We start from the raw sequence: 22932 nt of genomic DNA, 5'->3' as shown, positions 1-22932 counted from the left end.
TAAGACAATTTTATTAGCAATATATAAAAGCAATAAAACAAGAATCACAAAGATACGTGTTCTTAACCATATAGTGGTATTTCTTTTGCTTACAACGGTAAAGTAACTAAATCATGCACCATCGTCCACATTGGTTATGCCATAGCAGCGACCGATTTAACTTCGAGATAATTACCATCGTGAATCTCTTTCTTTTCACAACTCTTATATTTACTCATCTCATTCACCAATTTCTCCACCGTCAACGTCAAACCCCTTTTATGCACATCCATTTTAAGACCGAACTTCATGAACAACGTCAACGACATCTTCTGCTCCACTCGATGTCCCAAAGCTACCGTTAGCCGATGTCTGAGCAAAATCGAAGCAGTGATCGATTTCATCTGCAAATAAGCTAAATCTTTGCCTAGACAAATCCTCGGACCAGCATTGAACGCTACAAATTTGTACTGGTTGCATATATCGTCGCGGTTTTTGTCTAACCATCTTTCCGGTTTAAACTCGAGACAATCTTCACCCCAAATGAACTTCATACGTCCGACCGAATATATCGAATATGTAACGTTAGATCCGGATGGAACGAATGTTCCGTCTGGTAAAACATCATTGGCGACAACGAATTTTGAATCTTCCGGTACGGACGGATATAGCCTTAGTGTTTCGGACAGTGCTGCTTTTAAGTATATCAACTGATCAATTTCCTCGAAAGTTAACGGCTCGTCGGTCATCTTCGACACATTGGTGCCACGCGTCTTGATCAGAACGGTGCAGATCTCGTTTATGATATTTTCTTCGACTCGTGGGTTAAGACTTACCAACCAGAAGAACCAGCTCATAGCAACGGATGACGTGTCACGTCCAGCTAGGATAAAATTTAGCGCCACGTATTTGAGATATTTATCCGAGTAGGATTCCTTTTTCTTCATGAACCGTGACAATAGATCATCGTGGCGTGATCCATCTTGTTGCTGACTCAGCAATTCGAGCTTACGTGTATTAATGATCTCCGATAAGTAATTATCTATGTGGCTGATGCTTCGGCTCATATCATCCTCCAAGCCGAGCCGAAGCCATTTTCTTATCTTCCAAACAAACTCAGGCATGATAAACCGTTGGAGTGTGGCTTCGGTGGCTCCATCAAAAGCCACGGCGAATCCGTTTTCCGGAAACTCCGGAGAGAGCGTTCGCGGATCTTTGCCGAACGTTAAGCCGCAAATGTTATCGAAAGTGAGCCGTAAAAGAACGTCTTGAAGATCGACCGGCTCGGCTCGACTCATAGCCGATTCAAGAATTGGAACAAGACGGTTCTTGATGGCTCGATCAACCCAACGAGCCATGGCTTGGCGAAGCGTACGGGTGGTGAACTCCAACGCTGCCGTCTTACGCTGAAACCGCCACGTGTCGCCATCCGTGTTAAAGATCCCATCTCCTAACAGGTCGTGGAAGACCGATTGCCAGCTAGGACCCTTGGGGTAGTTATCGAACCGTGTTTTTAGTATATGCTCCAAATTCTTGGGGTCACATGTGACAGTCACGTGACCTTGTTTCTTAGCCAAGAACGGGATCGGGAATATGCAAGTTTGGTACGTGCCGCCGCTCATGCGGAGGTTATCGGCGATGAAGTCGTGCATGCGGTGAGCGTTCGTGATAAGTGCGGGAAGACTGCCCAATAAGGGCCAGACACGTGGACCTTTATATGAGCGGCGTAAAGAAACGAACCATATAAGATAGGTTACGATGACGGTAAGTATGATCACAGCCATCGACCCATCCATTTTTGTATAGTTTAGTGTGGAGATCGAGGTGAGAGCATAAGAAGAGAAGAAGTGTATATGTAAATGGAAGATATAGTCGTATTAATGTTTTATAGGTTTTTTATAAAAGAAAACAAAAACAAGAAATGTGAAAAGAAATGTAAAAGAGAAAATGAAAGTATATATGAGCAATTAATAAGGCAACTAAGTTTGTTGTTGATAATTTTTCCCAACCAAAAAATTTGGACGTATAGTTGCATGTCATGTGTTTGTGTAGTGTAAGTGTTATGTTTGTCATTTGTGTTTATTAAAACCTAATATTGTATACATTAATTCACCTACAATATATCAACCTTTTTGTTTCCTCACATGCATGAGTTTGTCCATAATCATCTTCCCTAGCTAATTAAACACATGATTTTTTTCAGGCGAAAATTATTGTTAAGGAAAAATTTTGTCCTAAATTAAAATAAACTCGTAAATTATACCCTCATTTTTTTTGGGGTGAGAAATTCGTAAATTATACTATATAACAGAGTAAGTTAACTAATCAGTCGTAATTACTCTTTTACGTGAATATAATTACTCATAGCTCGTTTCACAATCTAAACTTTTAATCATCTTAATTACTGATTAATGAGTTTGCAGTTATGCATTGACGAAATATATGTAAATTTGTGTTTGTAAGCTACTAGATTGACAGTTTCAAGTGCTTATGATATGATCATGTCAATTTATTTGAATGAGATATATGTTGATATGGGACATCACATGATGAATATGTTATAACTTAGAAGCATATATGTATTGATAGTTGTAATAAAAATATGTATACCCATAAAGATATATTATCAATGACAGCTATAATATATGGCAAAATAAATTAATGGTAAGTTACATCTTAAGGGGCCAATGCCATTAGTGCCACTTAAGTTGGTGAGACAAAAAAAACTTTTATGAATAAATATATAATACAAAAACAATTAAATAGCATGAATGAATCATATAATTCCTACTTTTGTTTTTGGGAAATAATAATTCCCACGCGTGATCCGAATAAATTCTGTCGACTCTATAATATTTCTTCCACGAGAACACAATAATTCAGAAAAAGGTTAATAAAACAAAACATCGTGTTCAATGTCGTTTTTTCACGACTCTATTATGTAAAACAGTTTCATTTTACAATGTCAATGTATCATTCTGCTATAATTTATCAAAAAGTATATAACTTTATAAACAAAATCAGTTACATCATATATAAAACGTTATATTAAATCATGTATATAATTGGCTATGCATGAATGATAGAGAGAATAAATACTATGGACAGCGGCACTTCAACTTAAAATACGGCATTAATTTGGGTTTAAAAGTTGGGGGTCCTTTGTTTCTTTTTCAATCATTGTGATTTTTCTTTCGTTTTCACATTATACGACAACTACATTTTTTGTGTTTTTTTTTTTTTTGCAGATTAATTTACATTGCCATAGTCGCTGTAAAAATATTAAAATTGTCATTCACTAATTCATGTATGAGTAATTAGTATTGCAATTATTGGGAATGTAAAAATGTCAAAAATATAATATAGAACATACTATAAGAAAATTATATAATATGTTTGTTTTATAAAAAGAAGAGATTTTTATCAACTATCTGATAATAACTATCTCAAGGTTTTATTATTTATTGTGAGTATTTATTTCATTATCTGTTTTACATGTTAAAGTTACCTTATCAACCAAAACTCATATCAAAAGTTTTCTAAAGTACATATATGTACCATAAAAACAATCCAAATGATAGCATAGAACAGTGTGCATTAAATCAATTGTTCATGGTGATAAAAATTGTTAAGAGCAGCTCCATTGGTGTATGCTTCAAGTTCAAGTTATATAAATTCTTTATGACAAAGGTAAGATTAATACTGAAGAAATCATTATGAAAGCAACTATGTAAGTCGTCGTTTCCAAAACGAAAACAAAACTGACTTAACTCGGTGCATATGCTATTAGTTAGATATATAGGGTCAAGTAATTTCAACTTAATTTGTTTCACATAATTTTACCTCAATAAGAAAATCAATATTGTTCACACCAAAAAAAAAAAAAAAAAACCGCTTCTGTTAGCTCGATCAAATCGCTCTGAGCGTAGTTAAGCTCAGTGTCAGTGATGCTATGTAGAGGTTGTTCAATGTCTCGATTAGACCAAGGAGGATGTTCATGTATATATGCTGTCCTGAGTAACTGGTTCTTTGGTTTGAAATTCAATGCAACGTTTGGATGTTCCACAAAAATCCAACTCACTGAAGTCACCTGTGTACGAGAGAAATAACATGTCAGTATGTCACAATAAAAAAATTGTGAATAAAGTAGTTAAAAGTTGTAGTAACCAAATACGTATATATATACCTGAGAATAAAGAACTTGGAAACCCCTTGACATCTAACATCTCATTCCCAGTTACAGACCCTTCATCATCAACTTGAGCTACTTTAACTTGGACATTGATGATGAGTTTATTATTCTCCAAAAAGCCGTTTCCGTGAAGCTTTTCAAGAGGCATGGCCTTTGGCCAACCCATTTGTGGGATGTGAGTGCAGAACAGTTGGTAAAACGGTTCTGTAAGACAAAACCAAAAAGCTCAAATTAATATTTATCATTTCCCTAACAATCATATATATATGCAAGATATTAATAAGTATAGTAAATATATTGCCATCTTTTCTGTAGAGCTCATGGCCTGGTTGATTCAATAGACTTATAGACCGATGGAAAAAGCAGCTAGTCTTTTCCATCCAAATCGGAATGATTCAGGATCCGCAACGCAGAGGTACATAGACAAGTGATCATCAATGTGATCTCCGTTGGGATGAACCTTCACATACCTGAAAGACGCACATATACATATTCATATATTCCAACTAAGATTCCGAGAAGATTAGGGTTAGCCTCCTATTCGTTTTTCTTATGTTAGAAATCTTGGATGTCAAATCTTAATTAGGGTTTGAATATTCAAAGTAGAACCCATCATAACAAGAGTTGTAAATTTTTTTGATCCAAAGCAATGCATCTGCTTTCTCAGTTACGATATATGTTTGAATCTAAATTAGGATTATACCAGATTTGCTTGGTGTATAGAAATTAAAACTTGTTAAAAGAAAAAAAGGAACATATTTGTTCATGCTCTTGTATATGAGAATCAACAAAGAAAGAAACAAAAAGTTAAAGAAAGTTAATATCATCAAAGTGTTGTGATGCCATAAAAACATGACAATCACCATTCTCTCCGATTCCATAACGACGCCTGAACTCTTCATTATCTGCAATTCCTTCAAGCCTAACCATTCTGATGTCGTGTCTTGTTACATCGTAATAGAGAATGTAGAAAGGTTCAAGATTGTGTGACAACAATTGTGGAGCCAGAATGATCTCGCCGGGTTTGTTGCAGCCAATGAAGGAATATGATAGAAGCTTACTAGGACTCAACGGAAGCTTACATCTTATATTTGACCATTCATGTTTTTCAACATTGTCAAGTATCCATAATATAAACCTTTCGCGGTAAGGATAATAAGCTGTATTAACAAAAGCTAGCTTCCCTTTGTAATTCATCAAGTTTGTACCAGGCTCCCACCCTCGCTTGATAAAAGGTGGGTTGATAAAACTAATCTTCTCAGACCTGACATCAAAACAAACTATAACCTTATCAAAGTTTGGTCTTCTAGCGCCGTAATAGACAACTCCATCGATGCATATTCCTTTCGTTGAAGAAATATGAGGCTTGGTATTGTCGTTGATTTCCCGCCACGAAAGGTTCTTACTATCACCTCTTCCTAGTGTTAAAACCTTGTGCTCTACATCACCAAAATCCCCCCGAGAAACCGTCATGCACAATGCTTTGTACTGATCATCAATCGGGTCGTATCCCAAGTATATAGAACTACATTTATTATGTCCAGTTTTTGGTAATGCAACAATCTGTCTCGTGGTAGGGTTACATATCAAGAACCGACCTTGATGTGAGCAACATACAAAGCCACGAACCAAATTACTTCGTCTGCAGCTATAATTATCGGTGGAAGCTACCAAAGTTGAAGAAGACTTTTGCTCCCCCTCGCTTGAAACTATTGTCATGTCGAGATTAGCTACCAAAGTTGAACAAGACTTTTGCTCCCCCTCGCTTGAAGCTGAGAAGAAGAACAAACGCTTCTTGGTATTTCTGGTGAAATCACCATTATTGAAAGTGATTAGTAGGCTTGAACCGCGATTCAAAGACCTAGAGAAGAAGGAATCGATGAATCTTTGACTTCGGATTATCGAAAGCCAAAACTTAGATAAGTATTGGAGCTTCATAAGAGATTTTCCGGGCAATCTACAAAGAATCTCCGACGTTAGATCATCAGGGATCGAATCTATGTGATCACTTGTACCATTACATTCTCGTCCCTTGCGTTTCATATCGAGGAAAGGGTTCCTTTTTGGTTATTGCTAAAGTACGTGTGTGCTTCGACTAGGGTATATGTAATGATGAGAGTTCCAATATGAAGGCCTTGATTGAGTTTCGGGTATATAGGGACTACTAGATATATACAAATCTATTATGTACAAATCTCCAAAGTATAATTAGATATATATTAGTCATAATTAAAAAAAATATCTCAAATTTCTATTTTGATTTCTCATCAATATAGATAAACAGCATCAAAATAGCTAAATTATTATTAATTTTGAGTTCTTACGAAAAACTTAATCTTTCTTTTCTTTTTTTTTTGTCAACACTAAAAACTTAATCGGACTGGCGATTTTTCATTTTTTTTTCTGAGCAGACAAAATAAACAGAACTAAAAGTCTAACACTGTCATAATCTATAGAATTATTGGAATTTCTTTGTAGAAATGTTATTTACAAATGCGATCAATGTGTATGCACAAAAACAAAAAACTACATAGAGAGAAGCCATATACAACAACTAATAACAACGCCAAATATTTATTACAAAACCAAAACAGAGAGACAACAAAACATCCCTACCCTAAGGTACTGAACAGAACCATCTTAAAATTCTATATAGTAGAGAACATCATACCAGTGTATAAAATCAAAGGAAACTAATAAGATCCCTAGTTAAATTTTAGTTCTTGAATCTTCTTGACCAAGATCATTGTGTCCGAATCCGATTTCTAAATTTTTAGATTCTATATAATAACTAAATCTTCTGATGAAGGTTAGCTAAGTGTACCTGATTGCATCACAGGGAAGAAAGACCAGTCGTTGCTGTTCTTTGGCGAAGCTCTATGTTCATCATCGGTCAAGTGATTCTCATCCGTGCCGAAATTAAATTCCTTATTCGACCCGAGAGAGGATTGATTCATTGCTTCTGGATTCGATGATGTTGATGATGCTTCAGGGAACGTTGTCCTCAGCTTCTGATCTACGCATCTAATGACATGATCCGCATCAAGATCGAATGAAACCGGTTTATGCGGTCTCACAATCTTGTGATCTTTAGAAGGAGTTGTAACAGTCTTTGGACAATGCAATCTACCAGGGCTCAAAAGCTTTGGAGGATCAGAGACTTGAAAGTGAGGGAACAGCGCGGTTTCTCCATCGGGAAAAGGAGAAGTTGGACCAGAACCGGATACAACCGAGCTCGGAGAAATGAGCTGACCAAGTGGACTACCAGGAGGAAGTTGGTAAAACTGAAACTCATAACTAGACATTGGGAACTTATGACCATAGCTACCAGTTTGGTGGTTCGAGTTAAAGAGCTGCGCGAAAGGCACTTCCGGTGAAGAAGGTGTTGTGGTAGTTAAGTAGATGGATTCGTCAAGAGGAGGTGTGATCGGAGCTGAAGATGGTTCAGTAGTGTAAGTAGAGAAGACCGGAGGAGATACCAGTTGAGGTTCATGAGCGTAAGGTCCAATGGCGAAGATGGAAGGACGGTTATTACAAGGCAAAGGACTAAAAGAGAGGATCCCTACAGGTGACTGAGTAGCAGAAGGTGGTTCCGATTGGAAAAACGAAGCTGGAGATGAAGGTGGAGCTATGAAAGGAAGTGTAGTCATAACCGAACGATAACCGGAGTTAGATGTCGAATTTGAAGACATTGATACCGGTTCAGGAACAAGAACCGAGTTTCCTATTCGTTTCCTTTGTCCCGACGATCTGAAACATTTCAGCAGACTCCATCGATTCCACCATTTTCGCTTCTTCTGATTTCACAAAAAAAATTGCAAAATTTTTCAAAATCAGATTCGAGAAACTGAAATTTCACAAGGCTCTATTCTATGAATCTGTGTTTGAACAATCAGAGAAAGCTCAATTCCATAGTAATCGGTTTCGCCTACAAAGTGTTCGATCTAATGCTTAAGAGAAGAAATAATCAAACAGTTTCTGAGACTCACATGAATCGGAGAAGGTTGATGAAGACGATCATCAGAAGAAGCAATAGCAGAAGCAGCAGCGTTAATAGTTTCGAAAACGTTGTTTCCACCACCAGTAGCAGCACCGCTTCTCATCTTTCTTCTCTCTGTTTTTTTTTTCTACTCAGTATGAGAATTTTCCCGAGAAAACAAAACAGAGCATTCGATAAGTTTTTGTTCTCAAGTAAAAAAGACACAAAAACTTCTTCTTCAACAATCAAAATCAGAGAAAGAAGAAAAGAAAAAACATTAACAAACAAAAAAAGAGACACGTAAACACCGAAATTTCTGGGAATATTATTTGTAATCTCTTCTTCTTCGAGAAAAATATATATGTTCGTTCGTGTGTGTCAAGGTTTCAGGTCAAAACACGGCAAAGACGAAAGCCGTGCCACTACTTACTATTTCTTTGTAATATTATACCATCTTTGAGGGTAGTTTCGTCTATTTAACTTGCGAAGGATTTGACTAAAATATTTTTTTCCTTTCTCTGAAGTAAATTTTTAAGATATTGCTATTTTGTTTGTAATATTAATTTTGATCTACTTATCCAATTTTTTAAAATATTTTCAGTTTTATCATGGCGAATATTTTCAATTAATTTTCAGATTATTTCCTCTCTTTTTTTTTTTGACGAGATTAGCTATTTCTTAATACGAAAAGAAGATATTTTAAGGGAAAAAGTTATTAAGATTTTTTTAAGTAAAATAAAAAAATGAAAATGAGGATAGTGCAAAGAGAAAGTGGTGACACAGAAGCGCACGTGTGGGGGAGAATCGAATCTAAACTCTTTTAGATTATAGGTTTCTCGTGTGCACATTAAGTGTGGGGCTAATCTAAGTAATAAAATATTTTAATTTTTTTTAATATAAAGATACTATATATATATATATATTTTTTAAATTATGTCACAACGAAATTTCAACTTGTTTTGCACGGTGGCTTGACTTTATTATGTATCTTGGGTCTTTACTATTTTTTTTCCTTTTCTTTATACCATACCCAATAATATATATTTTGTGTCTTTAGTATTTTTTATTTATTTTTTACTTTTCTTCATCCCATACCCAATAATCAATCATAATAAAGCGACCTTTCTCAGTTTTGGTGATATATTTATGTAATCAATAATTACAGTGCAGATTTATTTGGCTCCTATACCTTTATAATATAAAACTGTGGTAGCTACTTTGTTTTAAGGGTTTTAAATAAGAATCAGTGCAATTGACTGATTTTATTTATTTTTGTTTCCAATAAGGGGAAAAATTATTATTGGAGCATTTACACAAAAAAGGGAAGACTGACATAGTTAATGTAATTTAGTCGTGCAATAGTGTTTTAGCTGTCACCAATTAAAATCTAATAAAGACAACCTTATATTTTTGATTTTTCAAAACAAAAAATAGATTCTTTTTTGGTAAGGAGATAGTTGGGAGTTAGAAGAATTAAATCGAAAGAGTTACGAAATGTAAAAAAAGATGAAAAAAGGAAGTAGAAAATGATGAGGTTTATGGCCAAGTTTAAGGATACACACCACTTTTACTAAATTACAATCTTTTTATGAGCAAAAGATAAGTTAATATAGTTCGTAGTTTCATTAGGAAATTGACATTGAACTTCGTGAATTAGATTTAAGTCGTTTTCTGAAATGAAAACAAAAAGATAGTCTCGTCGTTAAAGTTAAACACACATTAGTTATTGTTCTTTTAAAAATGCTATTAAAAATTTATGAAATCATAAGTTTGGATTATTAGGACCTGTCGGAAGTTCAATGAGTTAGGTCATCAACCCGCACTTCCGGACTCATGCTTTGACACGTGTCACCAACCAACTTTGCACTCATTAGATTGATTTTCTGATTTAGTATTTTCCTAACAAATCTACAAATATAAAGACATTTTGGCAAGATTTATTTATGAAATTGGGGATTTTAAGTGAGAAAATAAAGGCTGTTATCCACTGATTAATAGTAAAATTTTAACATTGCAGATAATTTATACTTTTACTTATTCGTTGCAGATTATAACACGACACCAGAATTTCACGTGCATCAAAGCTGGATGAAAAAGAAGACAACAAGTTTACGTGAGATTTCTTCCAAAATGGAAAAAGCCGAACCAAAAACAATATACAGAATACTAAAAGTCAGATTATATAAATCTACTTTAAGATTGGAACTTATCAGAACAAAAAAAGTTTCCATTACTACCTGCTTTATAAACCCTGTTAGTTATAATTATAAAATTTAATATTTGGATGTATACTATAATGTTGTAAATGTGGTTGAAAGAGACCAAGTTCACTTGTCTTGGTTCAGGTGGCACATATCAACGGCTGGGATGTTTTTAAAAGCTTCTTTTTCACATACATACTGCAAATGTACCTTGAAGATCTCATGAGACCAAAATGTGAAACACGAAATTGTAGTTTCGAAGACAGAGTCACTTACATAAACACATACCAAGTTTTGGTTTTGTTCCGCGGGTTTACCATCTGCAGAAAAGTAACATGTATATGTACATTAGTTGTCCTCTCTGTATCAATTTCATGATGAGAACATCTGAGGAGCAATGCACAGTGTTGTTATATCTAACTGCAACGATTATCTCCAATCTATATGTTTCGGAAAGAGGTTGTGAGAAAAGAGACATTGATAGAAATGAGGAGTCAAACGTACCAGTTTCAGCAGCAGCCACAATGACAAAGAAGAAACAGTCTTCAATAAGAAACCGAGATCTCGTAAGGCCAAAGTATCATTATGCACCCAAAAAGATGAGTAATCTGGAATCTGCATCTTAATTTTATAAACATAATTATCAACTAAAGACTTTGAACAAAAAAAAAAATTATCAACTAAAGACAAACCATTTGGTGTGTGTGACTGACCACTGACCAGCATGCATATTTCACTCTAAAACTAAATCCATACTTATATCTTTAAAACTTTTATATGATTATCTCCTCTTCGAAACCTAAATGACATATCGATAGATCAAAGACTCCGAGTAAATCCCACATGTTACAACACTAAGCTCATTTCTATCATAAAACATGATCTTGACACTACTAAACTTCAAAACCATTTGGATACTGAAATTCTAAATCCGGTGGGTATAAATTTAGTCCCTAATCAAGGAAAGACTGTGCTCCAGAAACATTATATATGTATAGAAAAGAAGAAGAAGACATACTACACTCTCTTTATATAGCTCAAGTATTAACACTCTCTTTTTTGTCCAAGATATTTATTGCTGATAGATTCCTCCTCCACACAGACTTCTTGCTTACCTTGATACAGTATGATGTGATAAAGTCATGTATTAACACTGGCAGCACTCATCTCATATCATATTCTTCTCTGACCTTGCCATCCATCTGCATTTTGATCCCAAAACGACAAAATCAAAAACATTTCTTCAGTGTATGATCGACAAAATGTCAAACAATACAAGCGAATGCAAAGTCTATATCTGGTTTTATCGACTTTTCTGCCTCAAATCGATCATGTTTCTCCAACTGTACTAAGTCCTCTCAGTTTGGTACAAGGACTATTACCTGTAGTTTTAGATAAACCAAATTGGACATTCACCATTTTTCAACTGCACCATCAAATCAAACCAGATACCAGACAAAGTATTTTAATCAAATATCATGCCTACTTCTGCGTTAAACAAGATAAATACGGTCGAACATTTTCTATTGTTACAACCAATCAGCCTAGGTACAAAAAAATTGTGGGAAAGACAAAACCTTACACATACAACTTTTGAAATCCGAAAATTTCTTGAAAGCTTCTCTGAATTTGTTTGAGCACTGATGTTGTGTTAACAAATGTTTGCGTCATCAACTCTTGTCTGAGACCTAGCAGGGTAATAACAAATGAAATCAGAGAGATGTTATGAAGCTCAGACAAAACATCAAACGAGAAGTTGTGATTAAAATAGCAGAAAAAATATCTAACCACCTCACTACTTTCTCCATGATGATAGAATTGTTTTAAGAAAGCATTTCGAGGAAACTTTTGTCCAATCTCCCATCATATAACATATTAGTGACCAAACCAAAAGTTGAAGCATCTCCAACAAACCCACAACTCCTCATTTCTTTGATAAGTTCAGCCGATGCGGCTGTGTGGCCTTCTCTGAGATGTGCCTTAATAAGTGTATTATAGGTACGGTCATTTGGCAAAACCCCAACTTCTTTCATTTTTCTGGACAAGGCATCAGCTTCTTGCATTAAGCCTTTTCCACAAAATCCTGAGATCATGGTAGTGTAGGTTACAACATTAGGCTTCACTCCTTTAATGCTGAGACTACAAAATAAATCCCACCCATCTTCCACCTTCCCAGCCTTGCACATCCCTTCAATTATAATATTATATGTAATGATATCGAGTACCAAGTCACTCTTTTGCATATACTCGAATACCACCAATGCCTTCTCTAGCTTCCTGTTATTAAAAAGTCCATCTAACATAATGTTGTATGTCATAATACTGGGATGCACACCACCACAAACCATCTGTTTGAAAACATCCTGGGCATTATCACAATCTCCTGCTTGAAATAACCCTTGGATAAGAGTGGTGTAAGTGACTGTATTGCCAATCAAGCCTCTTTGAGACATCTCACGGAAGAGTTTCATTCCATCTTTTACCTTCTTACACTTACAATATCCATTTATAAGAGTACTATAAGTCACTACATTTGGGACACAACCCTTGCTAACCATCAAATTAAACATTTGCTTAGCCTCCTCTAAGCGATTTTGAACGCAAAACCCGTTGATCAATGAACTGTAAGTGATAATATTAGGATCTAGAGACCTTTTGATTATCTCCTCGTACAATTTCTCAGCCTCTGGAAGCTTCCCCTCTTTCACAAACGCATCGATCAATGCATTGAAAGTGACTACACTAGGACTGATTTTCCTCTCAATCATATCACTGAGTAGTCGAGAGGCATCACTCCATCTTCCGTAATTACAAAGGCAACTTATGAGGGAGTTGTAAGTACAACATCTGGTCTAATTCCTTTGTTCACCATTTTGTTGAAAAGGTCGAGCGCATCATTCACGTGTCTATATTTGCAAAGACCATCAATGATTGTGCTGTAGATTACAACACCAGGCTCTATTTTTCCTCCCTCCATCTTCTTGAGAAGCTTTAAAGCTAAATCGATATCACCTCTCTTACATATTCCGTTTACTACAACGCCATAAGTAATTAGACTCGGTTGACATCCTTTCACAGCCATCCGGTCAACTAAAGCCACAGCTTCCGAAGCTTTGTTGTGGAGAAAAAGTCCATGGATTAGAGTTGTGAATGTAACAGCATTAGGTTGATATCCCATTTCCACCATTTGATCAACCAAAGCAACGGCATCAGAAATCCTATTACCGTGACAATATCCGTTGAGAAGCGAAGAAAGCGTGACGATATCTGGATGATATCCAAGTTTCATCATCTTCCCAAGAATTGCTAACGCAAGAGAGAGTTGAGAGCGGCGACAAAAACAGTTAATCAAAATACTGTAAGTATAGAGATTATGTGCAATCCCTAACATCTCCATCTGCTCGCCCATAGAGATGACAACATCAAACTTGTTCATCTTGGCAATGGCACTCAACAATCTACTGAAATCAACAATGGAAAGGAGTGGGCGAGACTTGACCATAAAACTGAACAAATCAACTGCATCATCTAACTTCAAACCCTGTAATTTCCCATTTCTACTCAATATCTCTCTGTAATTGTCACTGGCACTAGCGAAAGCTCGTCGTCCCCAGAAAAGATTAAAGGAAGAAGACGCAGTTTGAAGATGACCTATTCCCTGTAGATTCCGATGAACTAACAATCTCTTCGCCGTCGACCTCTGCATCGTCTCCTCGGTTGGGCTTCCGGTACACGAGCATCGGTTTGTAAATTGCAAAAAGGGATGCGCAAAAAGACGAATTGATAAACCGAGCTACAGAAACCGGTAGAGTTCCGGTTTAATAACGCCAAGCTGGTTTAGTAACACAATTAAATCACTGGGACCTCCTCTCTTTCTCAAAGTCAAAAACTCAAGAGTCAAGAGTCAATGGTGTTGCCTTTTCCAATTTCTCCATTGTTTATGATGACTTCATGATTCATCCAGACATTTTTGTCTACGTGAACTTCAACTTTTCTCGCTACTCGAGTCTCTCTGTCTCTCATGGCTTCTTCTTCTTCTTCGTCTTCGTCTCGAACCTGGAGATACCGCGTCTTCACGAGTTTCCACGGACCAGACGTGCGTATAACTTTTCTCAGTCATTTACGCAAACAGTTTATCTGCAATGGGATTACGATGTTCGACGACCAGGGGATCGAGAGAGGTCAAACCATTTCCCCCGCACTCACCCAAGGGATTAGGGAATCGAGGATCTCGATCGTAGTACTCTCGAAGAAGTATGCTTCTTCAAGCTGGTGTTTGGATGAGCTGCTGGAGATTTTGAAGTGCAAGGAAGATATTGGGCAAATAGTGATGACAATCTTCTACGGAGTTGATCCATCTGATATTCGGAAACAAACCGGAGAATTTGGGAGTACTTTCGATGAAACTTGCGCCCGTAAAACGGAGGAGGATAGGCGACGATGGAGCCAAGCTTTGAACGATGTGGGAAACATAGCCGGAGAACACTTTCTAAACTGGTTTGTTTAATTTATCGTTCAATTAATTAATTTGGAATTCATGCTTTCATAATCCGGTTAGGGACATTTTAATCCGATTAGAGACTTTTTCTTTGTGAATCTAAAAGATCTGATAGGTTCATGACTTAAATTGCTTTATTAGCCACTCAAGACTATGTGTATGTATTATACATATGTACGTGTAATTCAATATTTTAGCGCTGAGGGATATAAAGATCTGATAGGTTTTGATTTCTACAATAGAAGTATAGAACTTTACAAATCATTTTTCACATGACTATTTGAAAAACACTATGACTTTTACTTTCTTGTTAGGGACAAGGAATCAAACATGGTCGAGAAGATTGCTAGAGATGTTTCAAACAAACTAAACACTACAATCTCTAAGGATTTTGAAGATATGGTGGGTATTGAAGCACACTTGCAGAAAATGCAGTCTTTGCTACATTTAGATGATGAAGATGGAGCTATGATTGTTGGAATTTGCGGTCCTTCCGGCATTGGTAAAACTACCATTGCAAGGGCTTTACATAGCCGACTCTCTAGCAGTTTCCAGCTTACTTGTTTTATGGAGAATCTCAAGGGAAGCTATAATAGTGGTCTTGATGAGTATGGATTGAAGTTGTGTTTGCAACAGCAGCTTCTTTCAAAGATTTTAAACCAAAATGATTTGAGGATATTCCATTTAGGTGCGATACAGGAAAGGCTATGCGACCAAAAAGTTCTTATCATTCTTGATGATGTGGACGATCTGCAGCAACTTGAGGCTTTAGCGAATGAAACTAATTGGTTTGGTCCTGGAAGCAGAATTATCCTAACCACGGAAGATCAAGAGCTTTTGGAGCAACATGATATCAACAGTACATACCATGTGGCTTTCCCAACTATAAGAGAAGCTCGTGAGATATTTTGTAGATCTGCTTTTAGACAGAGTTCTGCACCATATGGTTTTGAAAAGCTTGTCGAAAGAGTAACGAAACTTTGCAGTAACCTTCCGTTGGGTCTACGGGTCATGGGTTCATCATTACGCAGAAAGAAAGAAGATGACTGGGAAAGTATATTGCATAGGCTAGAAAATAGCCTTGATCGAAAGATCGAGGGAGTACTTAGAGTCGGATACGACAATTTACATAAGAACGATCAGTTTCTCTTTCTTCTGATTGCATTCTTTTTCAACAACCAAAACAGTGATCATGTGAAAGCAATGCTTGGTGACAGTAATTTAGATGTCAGATACGGGTTGAAAACCCTCACATATAAGTCTCTCATACAAAAATCTACCAAAGGAGATATCGTGATGCATAAGTTACTACAACAAGTAGGTAAAGAAGCGGTTCAAAGACAAGAACATGGGAAACGTCAAATCCTAACAGACACTGATGAAATTTGTGATGTCCTCGAAAATGAATCTGTAAGTTTGTCTACTTTTGTTTCTTAATTTCCAAAAAACAAAGAATATTTATCTGTTTAACCATGTAATTTGGTAACCATCGCATATCTCACTAATGGTGTTACTTTTTCTTTTACTTTGAATTTTGTATAGGGTGGTAGAAATGTGATGGGTATATCTTTTGATATATCAACACTCCTAAACGATGTGTATATCAGTACAGAAGCTTTTAAAAGAATCCGCAATCTTCGATTTCTCAGCATTTACAAGAAAAGATTTGATACAAATGTAAGAGTGCATATATCTGAGGACATGGTTTTCCCACCTCGATTAAGGTTATTACATTGGGAGGTATATCCAGGAAAGTGTCTTCCTCGTACATTTAGGCCGGAATATCTCGTGGAACTTAATTTGCGAGATAACCAGCTCGAGAAGCTTTGGGAAGGAATCCAGGTTGGTATATATGTTTGTTTTGTTTGAATCATTGAAATAATTACTTGTTATATGTGCTGAACTGCTGATGATCTTTCCTCTTATTTTTTTTTTTGCATTCAGCCCCTTACAAATCTCAAGAAGATGGAGTTGTTACGGTCCAGTCATTTGAAGGAACTCCCAGATCTTTCGGATGCTAAAAATCTTGAGGTATTGAATCTGGCTCGTTGCGAGAGTTTGGTAGAGATTCCTTCTTCTATTAGAAATCTTCAAAAACTAGAGGAGTTGAATATGGATTTCTGTAGAAAGCTAAAAGTAGTTCCGACTCACTCCAACCTGGCATCTCTTGTATCACTCACGATGATGGGATGCTGGCATTTGAAAAAGATTCCAGATATTTCTACCAATATCACAACACTCTCAATCACAGACACGATGCTAGAAGGTTTGCTTGAATCAGTTAGGCTCTGGTTTGGCCTTCAGTTTCTCGACATATATGGCAGTGTCAATGTATATCATGCCATTGCAGAAATTTATCTAAAGGGAAGAGGGGAAGATATTAAGAAAATTCCAGATTGCATCAAAGATCTTGATGGGTTAAAAGAACTTCATATATATGGTTGTCCAAAAATTGCATCACTGCCCGAGCTTCCTAGCTCGCTTAAAAGACTAATGGTAGACACTTGTGAATCACTAGAGACACTGGTACCATTCCCTTTCGAGTCTGCAATTGAAGATCTCTATTTCTCCAACTGCTTCAAATTGGGTCCAGAAGCACGTAGGGTCATTACCAAGCAATCTAGGGACGCGTGGCTACCCGGAAGAAATGTACCAGCAGAGTTCCATCACAGAGCTATTGGAAATTCCTTAACCATCCCTTCAGATACCTACGAGTGCAGGATTTGCGTCGTGATTTCTCCTAAACAGAAGATGGTAGAATATTTTGACTTGTTATGTCGTCAAAGCAAAAACGGTTTCTCCACTGGCCAAAAAAGACTTCAGCTTCTCCCCAAGGTCCAAGCGGAACATCTATTTATAGGCCACTTTACTTTTTCTGATAAACTGGACAGTGGGGTATTGTTGGAATTCAGCACCTCATCCAAGGACATCACCATTATTGAATGCGGTATCCAGATCTTTCACGGACACTACCGGTAGAAGCAGAAGAACCTAAATAAGAATTCAAGACCTGCTATCACAGAATAGCAAAATGTGCTTTTGTGTTTGATTACAAATTTTCTTATGTTGTTCAGCTTTTTTATTTAACTGATATTCAAACTCAAATAGATCAATCGCATTCTGTAAGCTTTTGATAGTAAAGATCTTAGATGGTTATACTAAGTTTGTCGCTTTAATTTCTGTTTTCCTTTTGAGTTTGATCTCAAGTGCTCTTTTGTATAGCCTTTTAAAGAAACATTAACACTTGACAATGCAATTGATTAAATATTTTAATCCTCTGGCTGTTCTGTAGTTTGGAAATAAATTGCGGCAAGAACCACATTACTAAACAACTTTGCCGCATATATGTAAAGTAAAAGAACAAGGAAACCTCTTGCTCTTTTCATTTAATCTCTCTTAATATTTTTCTTTCCAAAAAGGGAGTCATATAACGCGTTTAAGTTTGCCTAATTACGCGGAAGCATCCTTTTTATTGTTTGCTTTTGTATTTAGCTTCCCAAAAAATAGTTATGCATCAAAGTATCAGATTTCAACATATCTTGTTACTCCATTAATTTCCATCCATCTCAGCATGTCTCTCATGGCTTCTCCTTCTTATTCAAAACCTCGCACCTACAAATTCAAAGTCTTCTCTAGCTTCCACGGCCCCGACGTCCGTACAACATTTCTCAGTCACTTGCGCCAACAGTTTAACCGCAACGGAATAACTATGTTCGATGATCAAGGAATTGAGAGAAGCCAGATAATTGCTCCTGCACTCACCCAAGCGATCAAAGAATCTAGGATCTCTATCGTTGTGCTATCAAAGAAGTATGCTTCATCAAGCTGGTGTTTAGATGAGCTGTTGGAGATTTTGAAATGCAAGGATGATGTCGGGCAAATAGTGATGACTGTCTTCTACGGGGTAGATCCATCCGATGTGCGCAAACAGACTGGAGAATTTGGGAAAGTTTTCAATGAAACTTGTGCTCTTAAAACAGAAGAGAAGAGGCAAAGATGGAGCCAAGCTTTGAACTATGTGGGCAACATTGCTGGAGAACACTTCCTAAACTGGTTTGTCTCTAATTCGTTATATACTGTAGTTTGTTTTTTCTTTGTATTCTAAATTGTGAGTTGTAGTAACCCGGTTAGATTAAAATAAAATGGTATTTCTAAGTCAATCAAGACGAATTTTTGGTCAATACAATTGAATTTGAAATGATCCAAGGGAATGTTTTTGATGGAAGCAGTACAAATATAGTAGGGAAATTGGAACAGAGGAATGTAATTTCTATGGGTTGTTTTTTATCTCATGGCTTCATGATGGGAAACAAACGTTTTTCTCTCTTTTTGTTAGGGACAACGAAGCTATAATGATTGAGAAGATTTCCAAAGACGTTTTAGATAAACTGAATGCAACACCGTCTAGGGATTTTGATGGCATGGTGGGACTTGAAGCTCATTTGAAAGAAATGGAGTCTTTGCTAGATTTAGATTATGATGGAGTAAAGATTGTTGCAATCTCTGGTCCTGCTGGGATTGGTAAGACTACCATTGCCAGAGCTTTACATGGTCTACTCTCTAATAGGTTTCAACTTAGTTGCTTTGTGGATAACCTTAGGGGAAGCTATCATAGCGGTTTTGATGAGTATGGTTTGAAGTTGAATTTGCAACAACAGTTTCTTTCAAAGGTTTTGAACCAAAGTGGTATGAAGATAAGCCATTTAGGTGCAATAAAAGAAAACCTAAGCGACCAGAAAGTGCTTATTATACTTGATGATGTGAACAATCTAAAGCAATTGGAGGCTTTGGTAAATGAAACAACATGGTTCGGTCCTGAAAGTAGGATTGTAATAACCACAGAAAACAAAGAGCTTTTGCAGCAACATGGTATTGAAAATACCTACCATGTGGGGTTTCCATCTAGAAAAGAAGCTCTCAAGATCTTATGTAGATATGCTTTTAAACAAACATCTCCACTTCATGGTTTTAAGGTTCTTGTCGAACGTGTAACAGAGCTATGTGATAAGCTTCCATTGGGTCTTTGTGTCGTTGGTTCATCTTTACGCGGCAAGAAGGAAGAAGAATGGGAAAATGTTGTGAGCAGGCTGGAAACTATTCTTGATCGAGATATCGAAGACGTACTACGCGTAGGCTATGAAAGTTTAGATGAGAACGAGCAAACACTATTTCTCCACATTGCAGTCTTCTTCAACAAGAAAAATGGTGAGTTTTTGAAAACCATGTTCGCTGAAAGTGATTTAGATGTCAAACATGGGCTGAAAATCCTTAAAAACAGATCTCTCATAGACGTAGAGACATCTACATATGGGGTTAAAAAATTAGTGATGCACATATTACTACAACAAGTAGGTAAGAAGGCCATTCCTAAACAAGAGCCTTGGAAACGCAAAATCTTAATAGATGCTCATCAGATATGTGATGTTCTTGAAGATGCCAAAGTAAGTTCTTGCTCTTGTATTTTCGTTTCATTAACTCATTAGACTCAGGCATTAATTTGGTGAAGAAAAGAAATTCTTACTTATTTGTGCTAACAATTTGCTTACCATTTGGAATATTTTGGTTTAGGGCACAAGAAATGTGTTAGGCATATCGTTTGACATATCTGGTGTCAATGAAGTATCTATAAGCAAGAAAGCCTTCAAAAGAATGACTAATCTTCGATTCCTGAGAGTCTACAAAGGTAAAGATGATGGGAACTATAGAATGCATATACCTGCGGAGATGGAGTTTCCGCGTCGTCTAAGGTTACTAGATTGGGAGGTATACCCAAGCAAGAGTCTTCCTCCCATGTTTAATACAGAACATCTTGTTGAACTTGATATGCGAGAAAGCCAGCTTGAGAAGCTATGGGAAGGAATCCAGCCCCTCAAGAATCTCAAGCGAATGGATTTGTCTGGGTCCAAGAGTTTGAAGGAACTTGCAGATCTTTCAAATGCTACAAATCTGGAGTTCTTGAATCTGGAGTGTTGCGAGACTTTGGTAGATATCCCATCCTCATTTTCGCATCTTGATAAACTAGATTGGTTGGGTATGAGTGGATGCATTAACGTACAAGTCATTCCAGCAGACATGAACTTGACTTCCCTTACAAAAGTCGTCATGCGAGGATGTTCATCAAGATTGACAAGATCTCCAGCTGTTGTTTTAACGGACATCAAAGATCAGAAGATGGAGGTGGAAGATGTGCGTGCATCAATCTACATGAGCGACATTGAAAAGCTCAGAAGATTAACACATCTTTGCACGAGTATCGTATATCTAGACCTAAGCAAATCTGATATTGAAACGATTCCAGACTGCATCAAAGATCTTCATCAGCTGGAGATACTTGATATATCTAGCTGCACAAGACTCGTATCATTGCCGGAGCTCCCTCGTTCGCTCTTGTTTCTAAGCGCAGATGATTGTGAATCACTGGAGACACTAGTATGGAGTGGAGACACGCTTTACGATACAAAAGATACGCTTTACAATACAATTAGGTCGGCGGCGTGTTGTCTACGTTTCATCAATTGCTTCAAATTGGATGGAGAAGCACGACGAGCAATTATCCGAAGATCATCGGAGTTTAAGGGGACCGCGCTGTTACCAGGAAGAGAATTGCCAGCAGAGTTCTTGGATCACAGAGCCAAAGGTAGTTCCTTGACTATCCTTCATTCCGAGGATTATTCCCAATTTATGATGTGCGTCGTGATTTTCCCTCACCAAGGTGTCAAAGATTTCTATTCCCAACTCATATGTCGCATCCAGGACGTAGACTATGCTTATATCCTAGGCATTGTCTCAAACTCCCCAAGGGAACATCTTTTTATATTTGACGCATGTCGATGGCGTTCGAATTCAGACAAAGAGGTGGTCTTGGAATGCAGAAGCAAATTCCAAAACCACTTCGACGTTATTGAATGTGGTGTCACGATCTTGAACCACAAAGCATCCAACGGGGATACCTAGTATGTATTCTTCAAACGATGGTCTGATTAATCCTGCGAAATTTCTTGAGCATCTAGTCTGTCTTAATTTACTGCATGTAAGTTCGTCGTTCCGATTACAAGAGCAAGAGGAGAGTCTTGAAGATGCAGTTACAGAACAGCTTGCTGTGGAGATCAGGAAGCTGCATCTGTTCAGACGCCTGAGACCACATCAGATGCCTGAGATCACATCAGACACTTGAAGTTGCTGACATGGAGTCGTGAGATGACGTGGCAAAGCTTAAGTGGATGGAGTGACGTGCTAAGGAAGATTTCTTGCTTGGCAGCAAAGATAGAGACGAATTGTGTGTGAAGATATGGTGAATATTCTTTACATCAAATAAGGAAAGGATGAGCTTGACAAGCAAGCATATTCCGTTTCGGTGAGATCCTCGAAGATCCTAGGGTTAGGGTTTCGAGTAGTTAGTATAAATAGTCTAGGGTTGGCCACGAGCCACTTTGAACACTTTAGACTCTTTGTACGTGATTGTAAACTTCGAAGCTAGAAAAACAAAAAGCTGAGAAGGTGATTGTTTGTTTTCTCTTGGGACTACACGAGTGTAGGAGAGAAAGGTTTAGTGCTCGTTCTTTAGTCGGGTTCAATTCTATTGGGAGGAATAGATTGAGTAAGAGCCGAGACAAAATTGTATCCTAGGAAAAGATAAATTTTGTTAATAAAGATCGAAGGAAAAAGCGTTTGCTTGGCGCGTTCCAAGCGTAACTGTCTGTGTGTCTCTCCATACGTTTTCAAGTCTGTCTCATAGTGATACTAACTTAATAAAATGGTGTTTCTTTTGTTGTAACAAAGATTGCTCAGAGGAGATTAACCTGCAAACATGCTTTTTACTTCATTGCCTTTCATATAGTAACAAACATCATAATCCAAGATTGATTTGAGAACCCGACAAACACTGTTATCAGTGTGTTTGAACGTTATGACTTATGACAGCGGGACTATATACCATTTCAACCATTTGGTCAACTAATGCTACTGCACCGTAAATCATATCTTCGAAACATTTCAATACATAATCTAGAGGACATCTTCTGATATAGAGAAATTACAACATCGGGTTGTTTCATCCTCACAAAAAACACCCCTTATGTTAGAA

General features: G+C 37.0%; 3 protein-coding genes and 3 pseudogenes across 3 annotated transcripts; 2 read left to right on the top strand and 4 right to left on the bottom strand.

Moving 5' to 3' along the window:
• LOC17894125 (cytochrome P450 86A7) lies at nucleotides 1-1823 on the bottom strand. The gene has a single exon (XM_006300374.2). The coding sequence runs from the start codon at nucleotides 1773-1775 to the stop codon at nucleotides 135-137; it is 1641 nt and encodes a 546-aa protein (XP_006300436.1). The 5' UTR covers nucleotides 1776-1823; the 3' UTR covers nucleotides 1-134.
• A 1630-nt stretch (nucleotides 1824-3453) lies between these two features.
• LOC17894836 lies at nucleotides 3454-5895 on the bottom strand (annotated as a pseudogene).
• A 707-nt stretch (nucleotides 5896-6602) lies between these two features.
• On the bottom strand, nucleotides 6603-8313 carry LOC17896634 (uncharacterized protein At1g76660). The gene is made up of 2 exons (XM_006302368.2): nucleotides 8161-8313; nucleotides 6603-7968 (listed from the first exon to the last, which is right to left on the bottom strand). The coding sequence occupies exons 1-2, from the start codon at nucleotides 8272-8274 to the stop codon at nucleotides 6982-6984; spliced, it is 1101 nt and encodes a 366-aa protein (XP_006302430.1). The 5' UTR covers nucleotides 8275-8313; the 3' UTR covers nucleotides 6603-6981.
• A 1931-nt stretch (nucleotides 8314-10244) lies between these two features.
• On the bottom strand, nucleotides 10245-14171 carry LOC17895435 (annotated as a pseudogene).
• A 101-nt stretch (nucleotides 14172-14272) lies between these two features.
• LOC111831963 (disease resistance protein RML1A) lies at nucleotides 14273-17949 on the top strand. The gene is made up of 4 exons (XM_023787777.1): nucleotides 14273-14848; nucleotides 15164-16259; nucleotides 16392-16691; nucleotides 16794-17949. Exons 1-4 carry the CDS (start codon nucleotides 14373-14375, stop codon nucleotides 17826-17828), a joined length of 2907 nt encoding a protein of 968 aa, XP_023643545.1. The 5' UTR covers nucleotides 14273-14372; the 3' UTR covers nucleotides 17829-17949.
• Nucleotides 17950-18420: 471 nt separating this feature from the next.
• On the top strand, nucleotides 18421-21829 carry LOC111831896 (annotated as a pseudogene).
• Nucleotides 21830-22932: the final 1103 nt, after the last annotated feature.

Source organism: Capsella rubella, unplaced genomic scaffold (assembly GCF_000375325.1).
Source record: "Capsella rubella cultivar Monte Gargano unplaced genomic scaffold, Caprub1_0 scaffold_2, whole genome shotgun sequence".
NCBI classification, from domain to species: domain Eukaryota; kingdom Viridiplantae; phylum Streptophyta; class Magnoliopsida; order Brassicales; family Brassicaceae; genus Capsella; species Capsella rubella.
The sequence above is the reverse complement of the archived record's forward strand: the minus strand, read 5'-3'. Positions and strand labels throughout refer to the sequence as shown.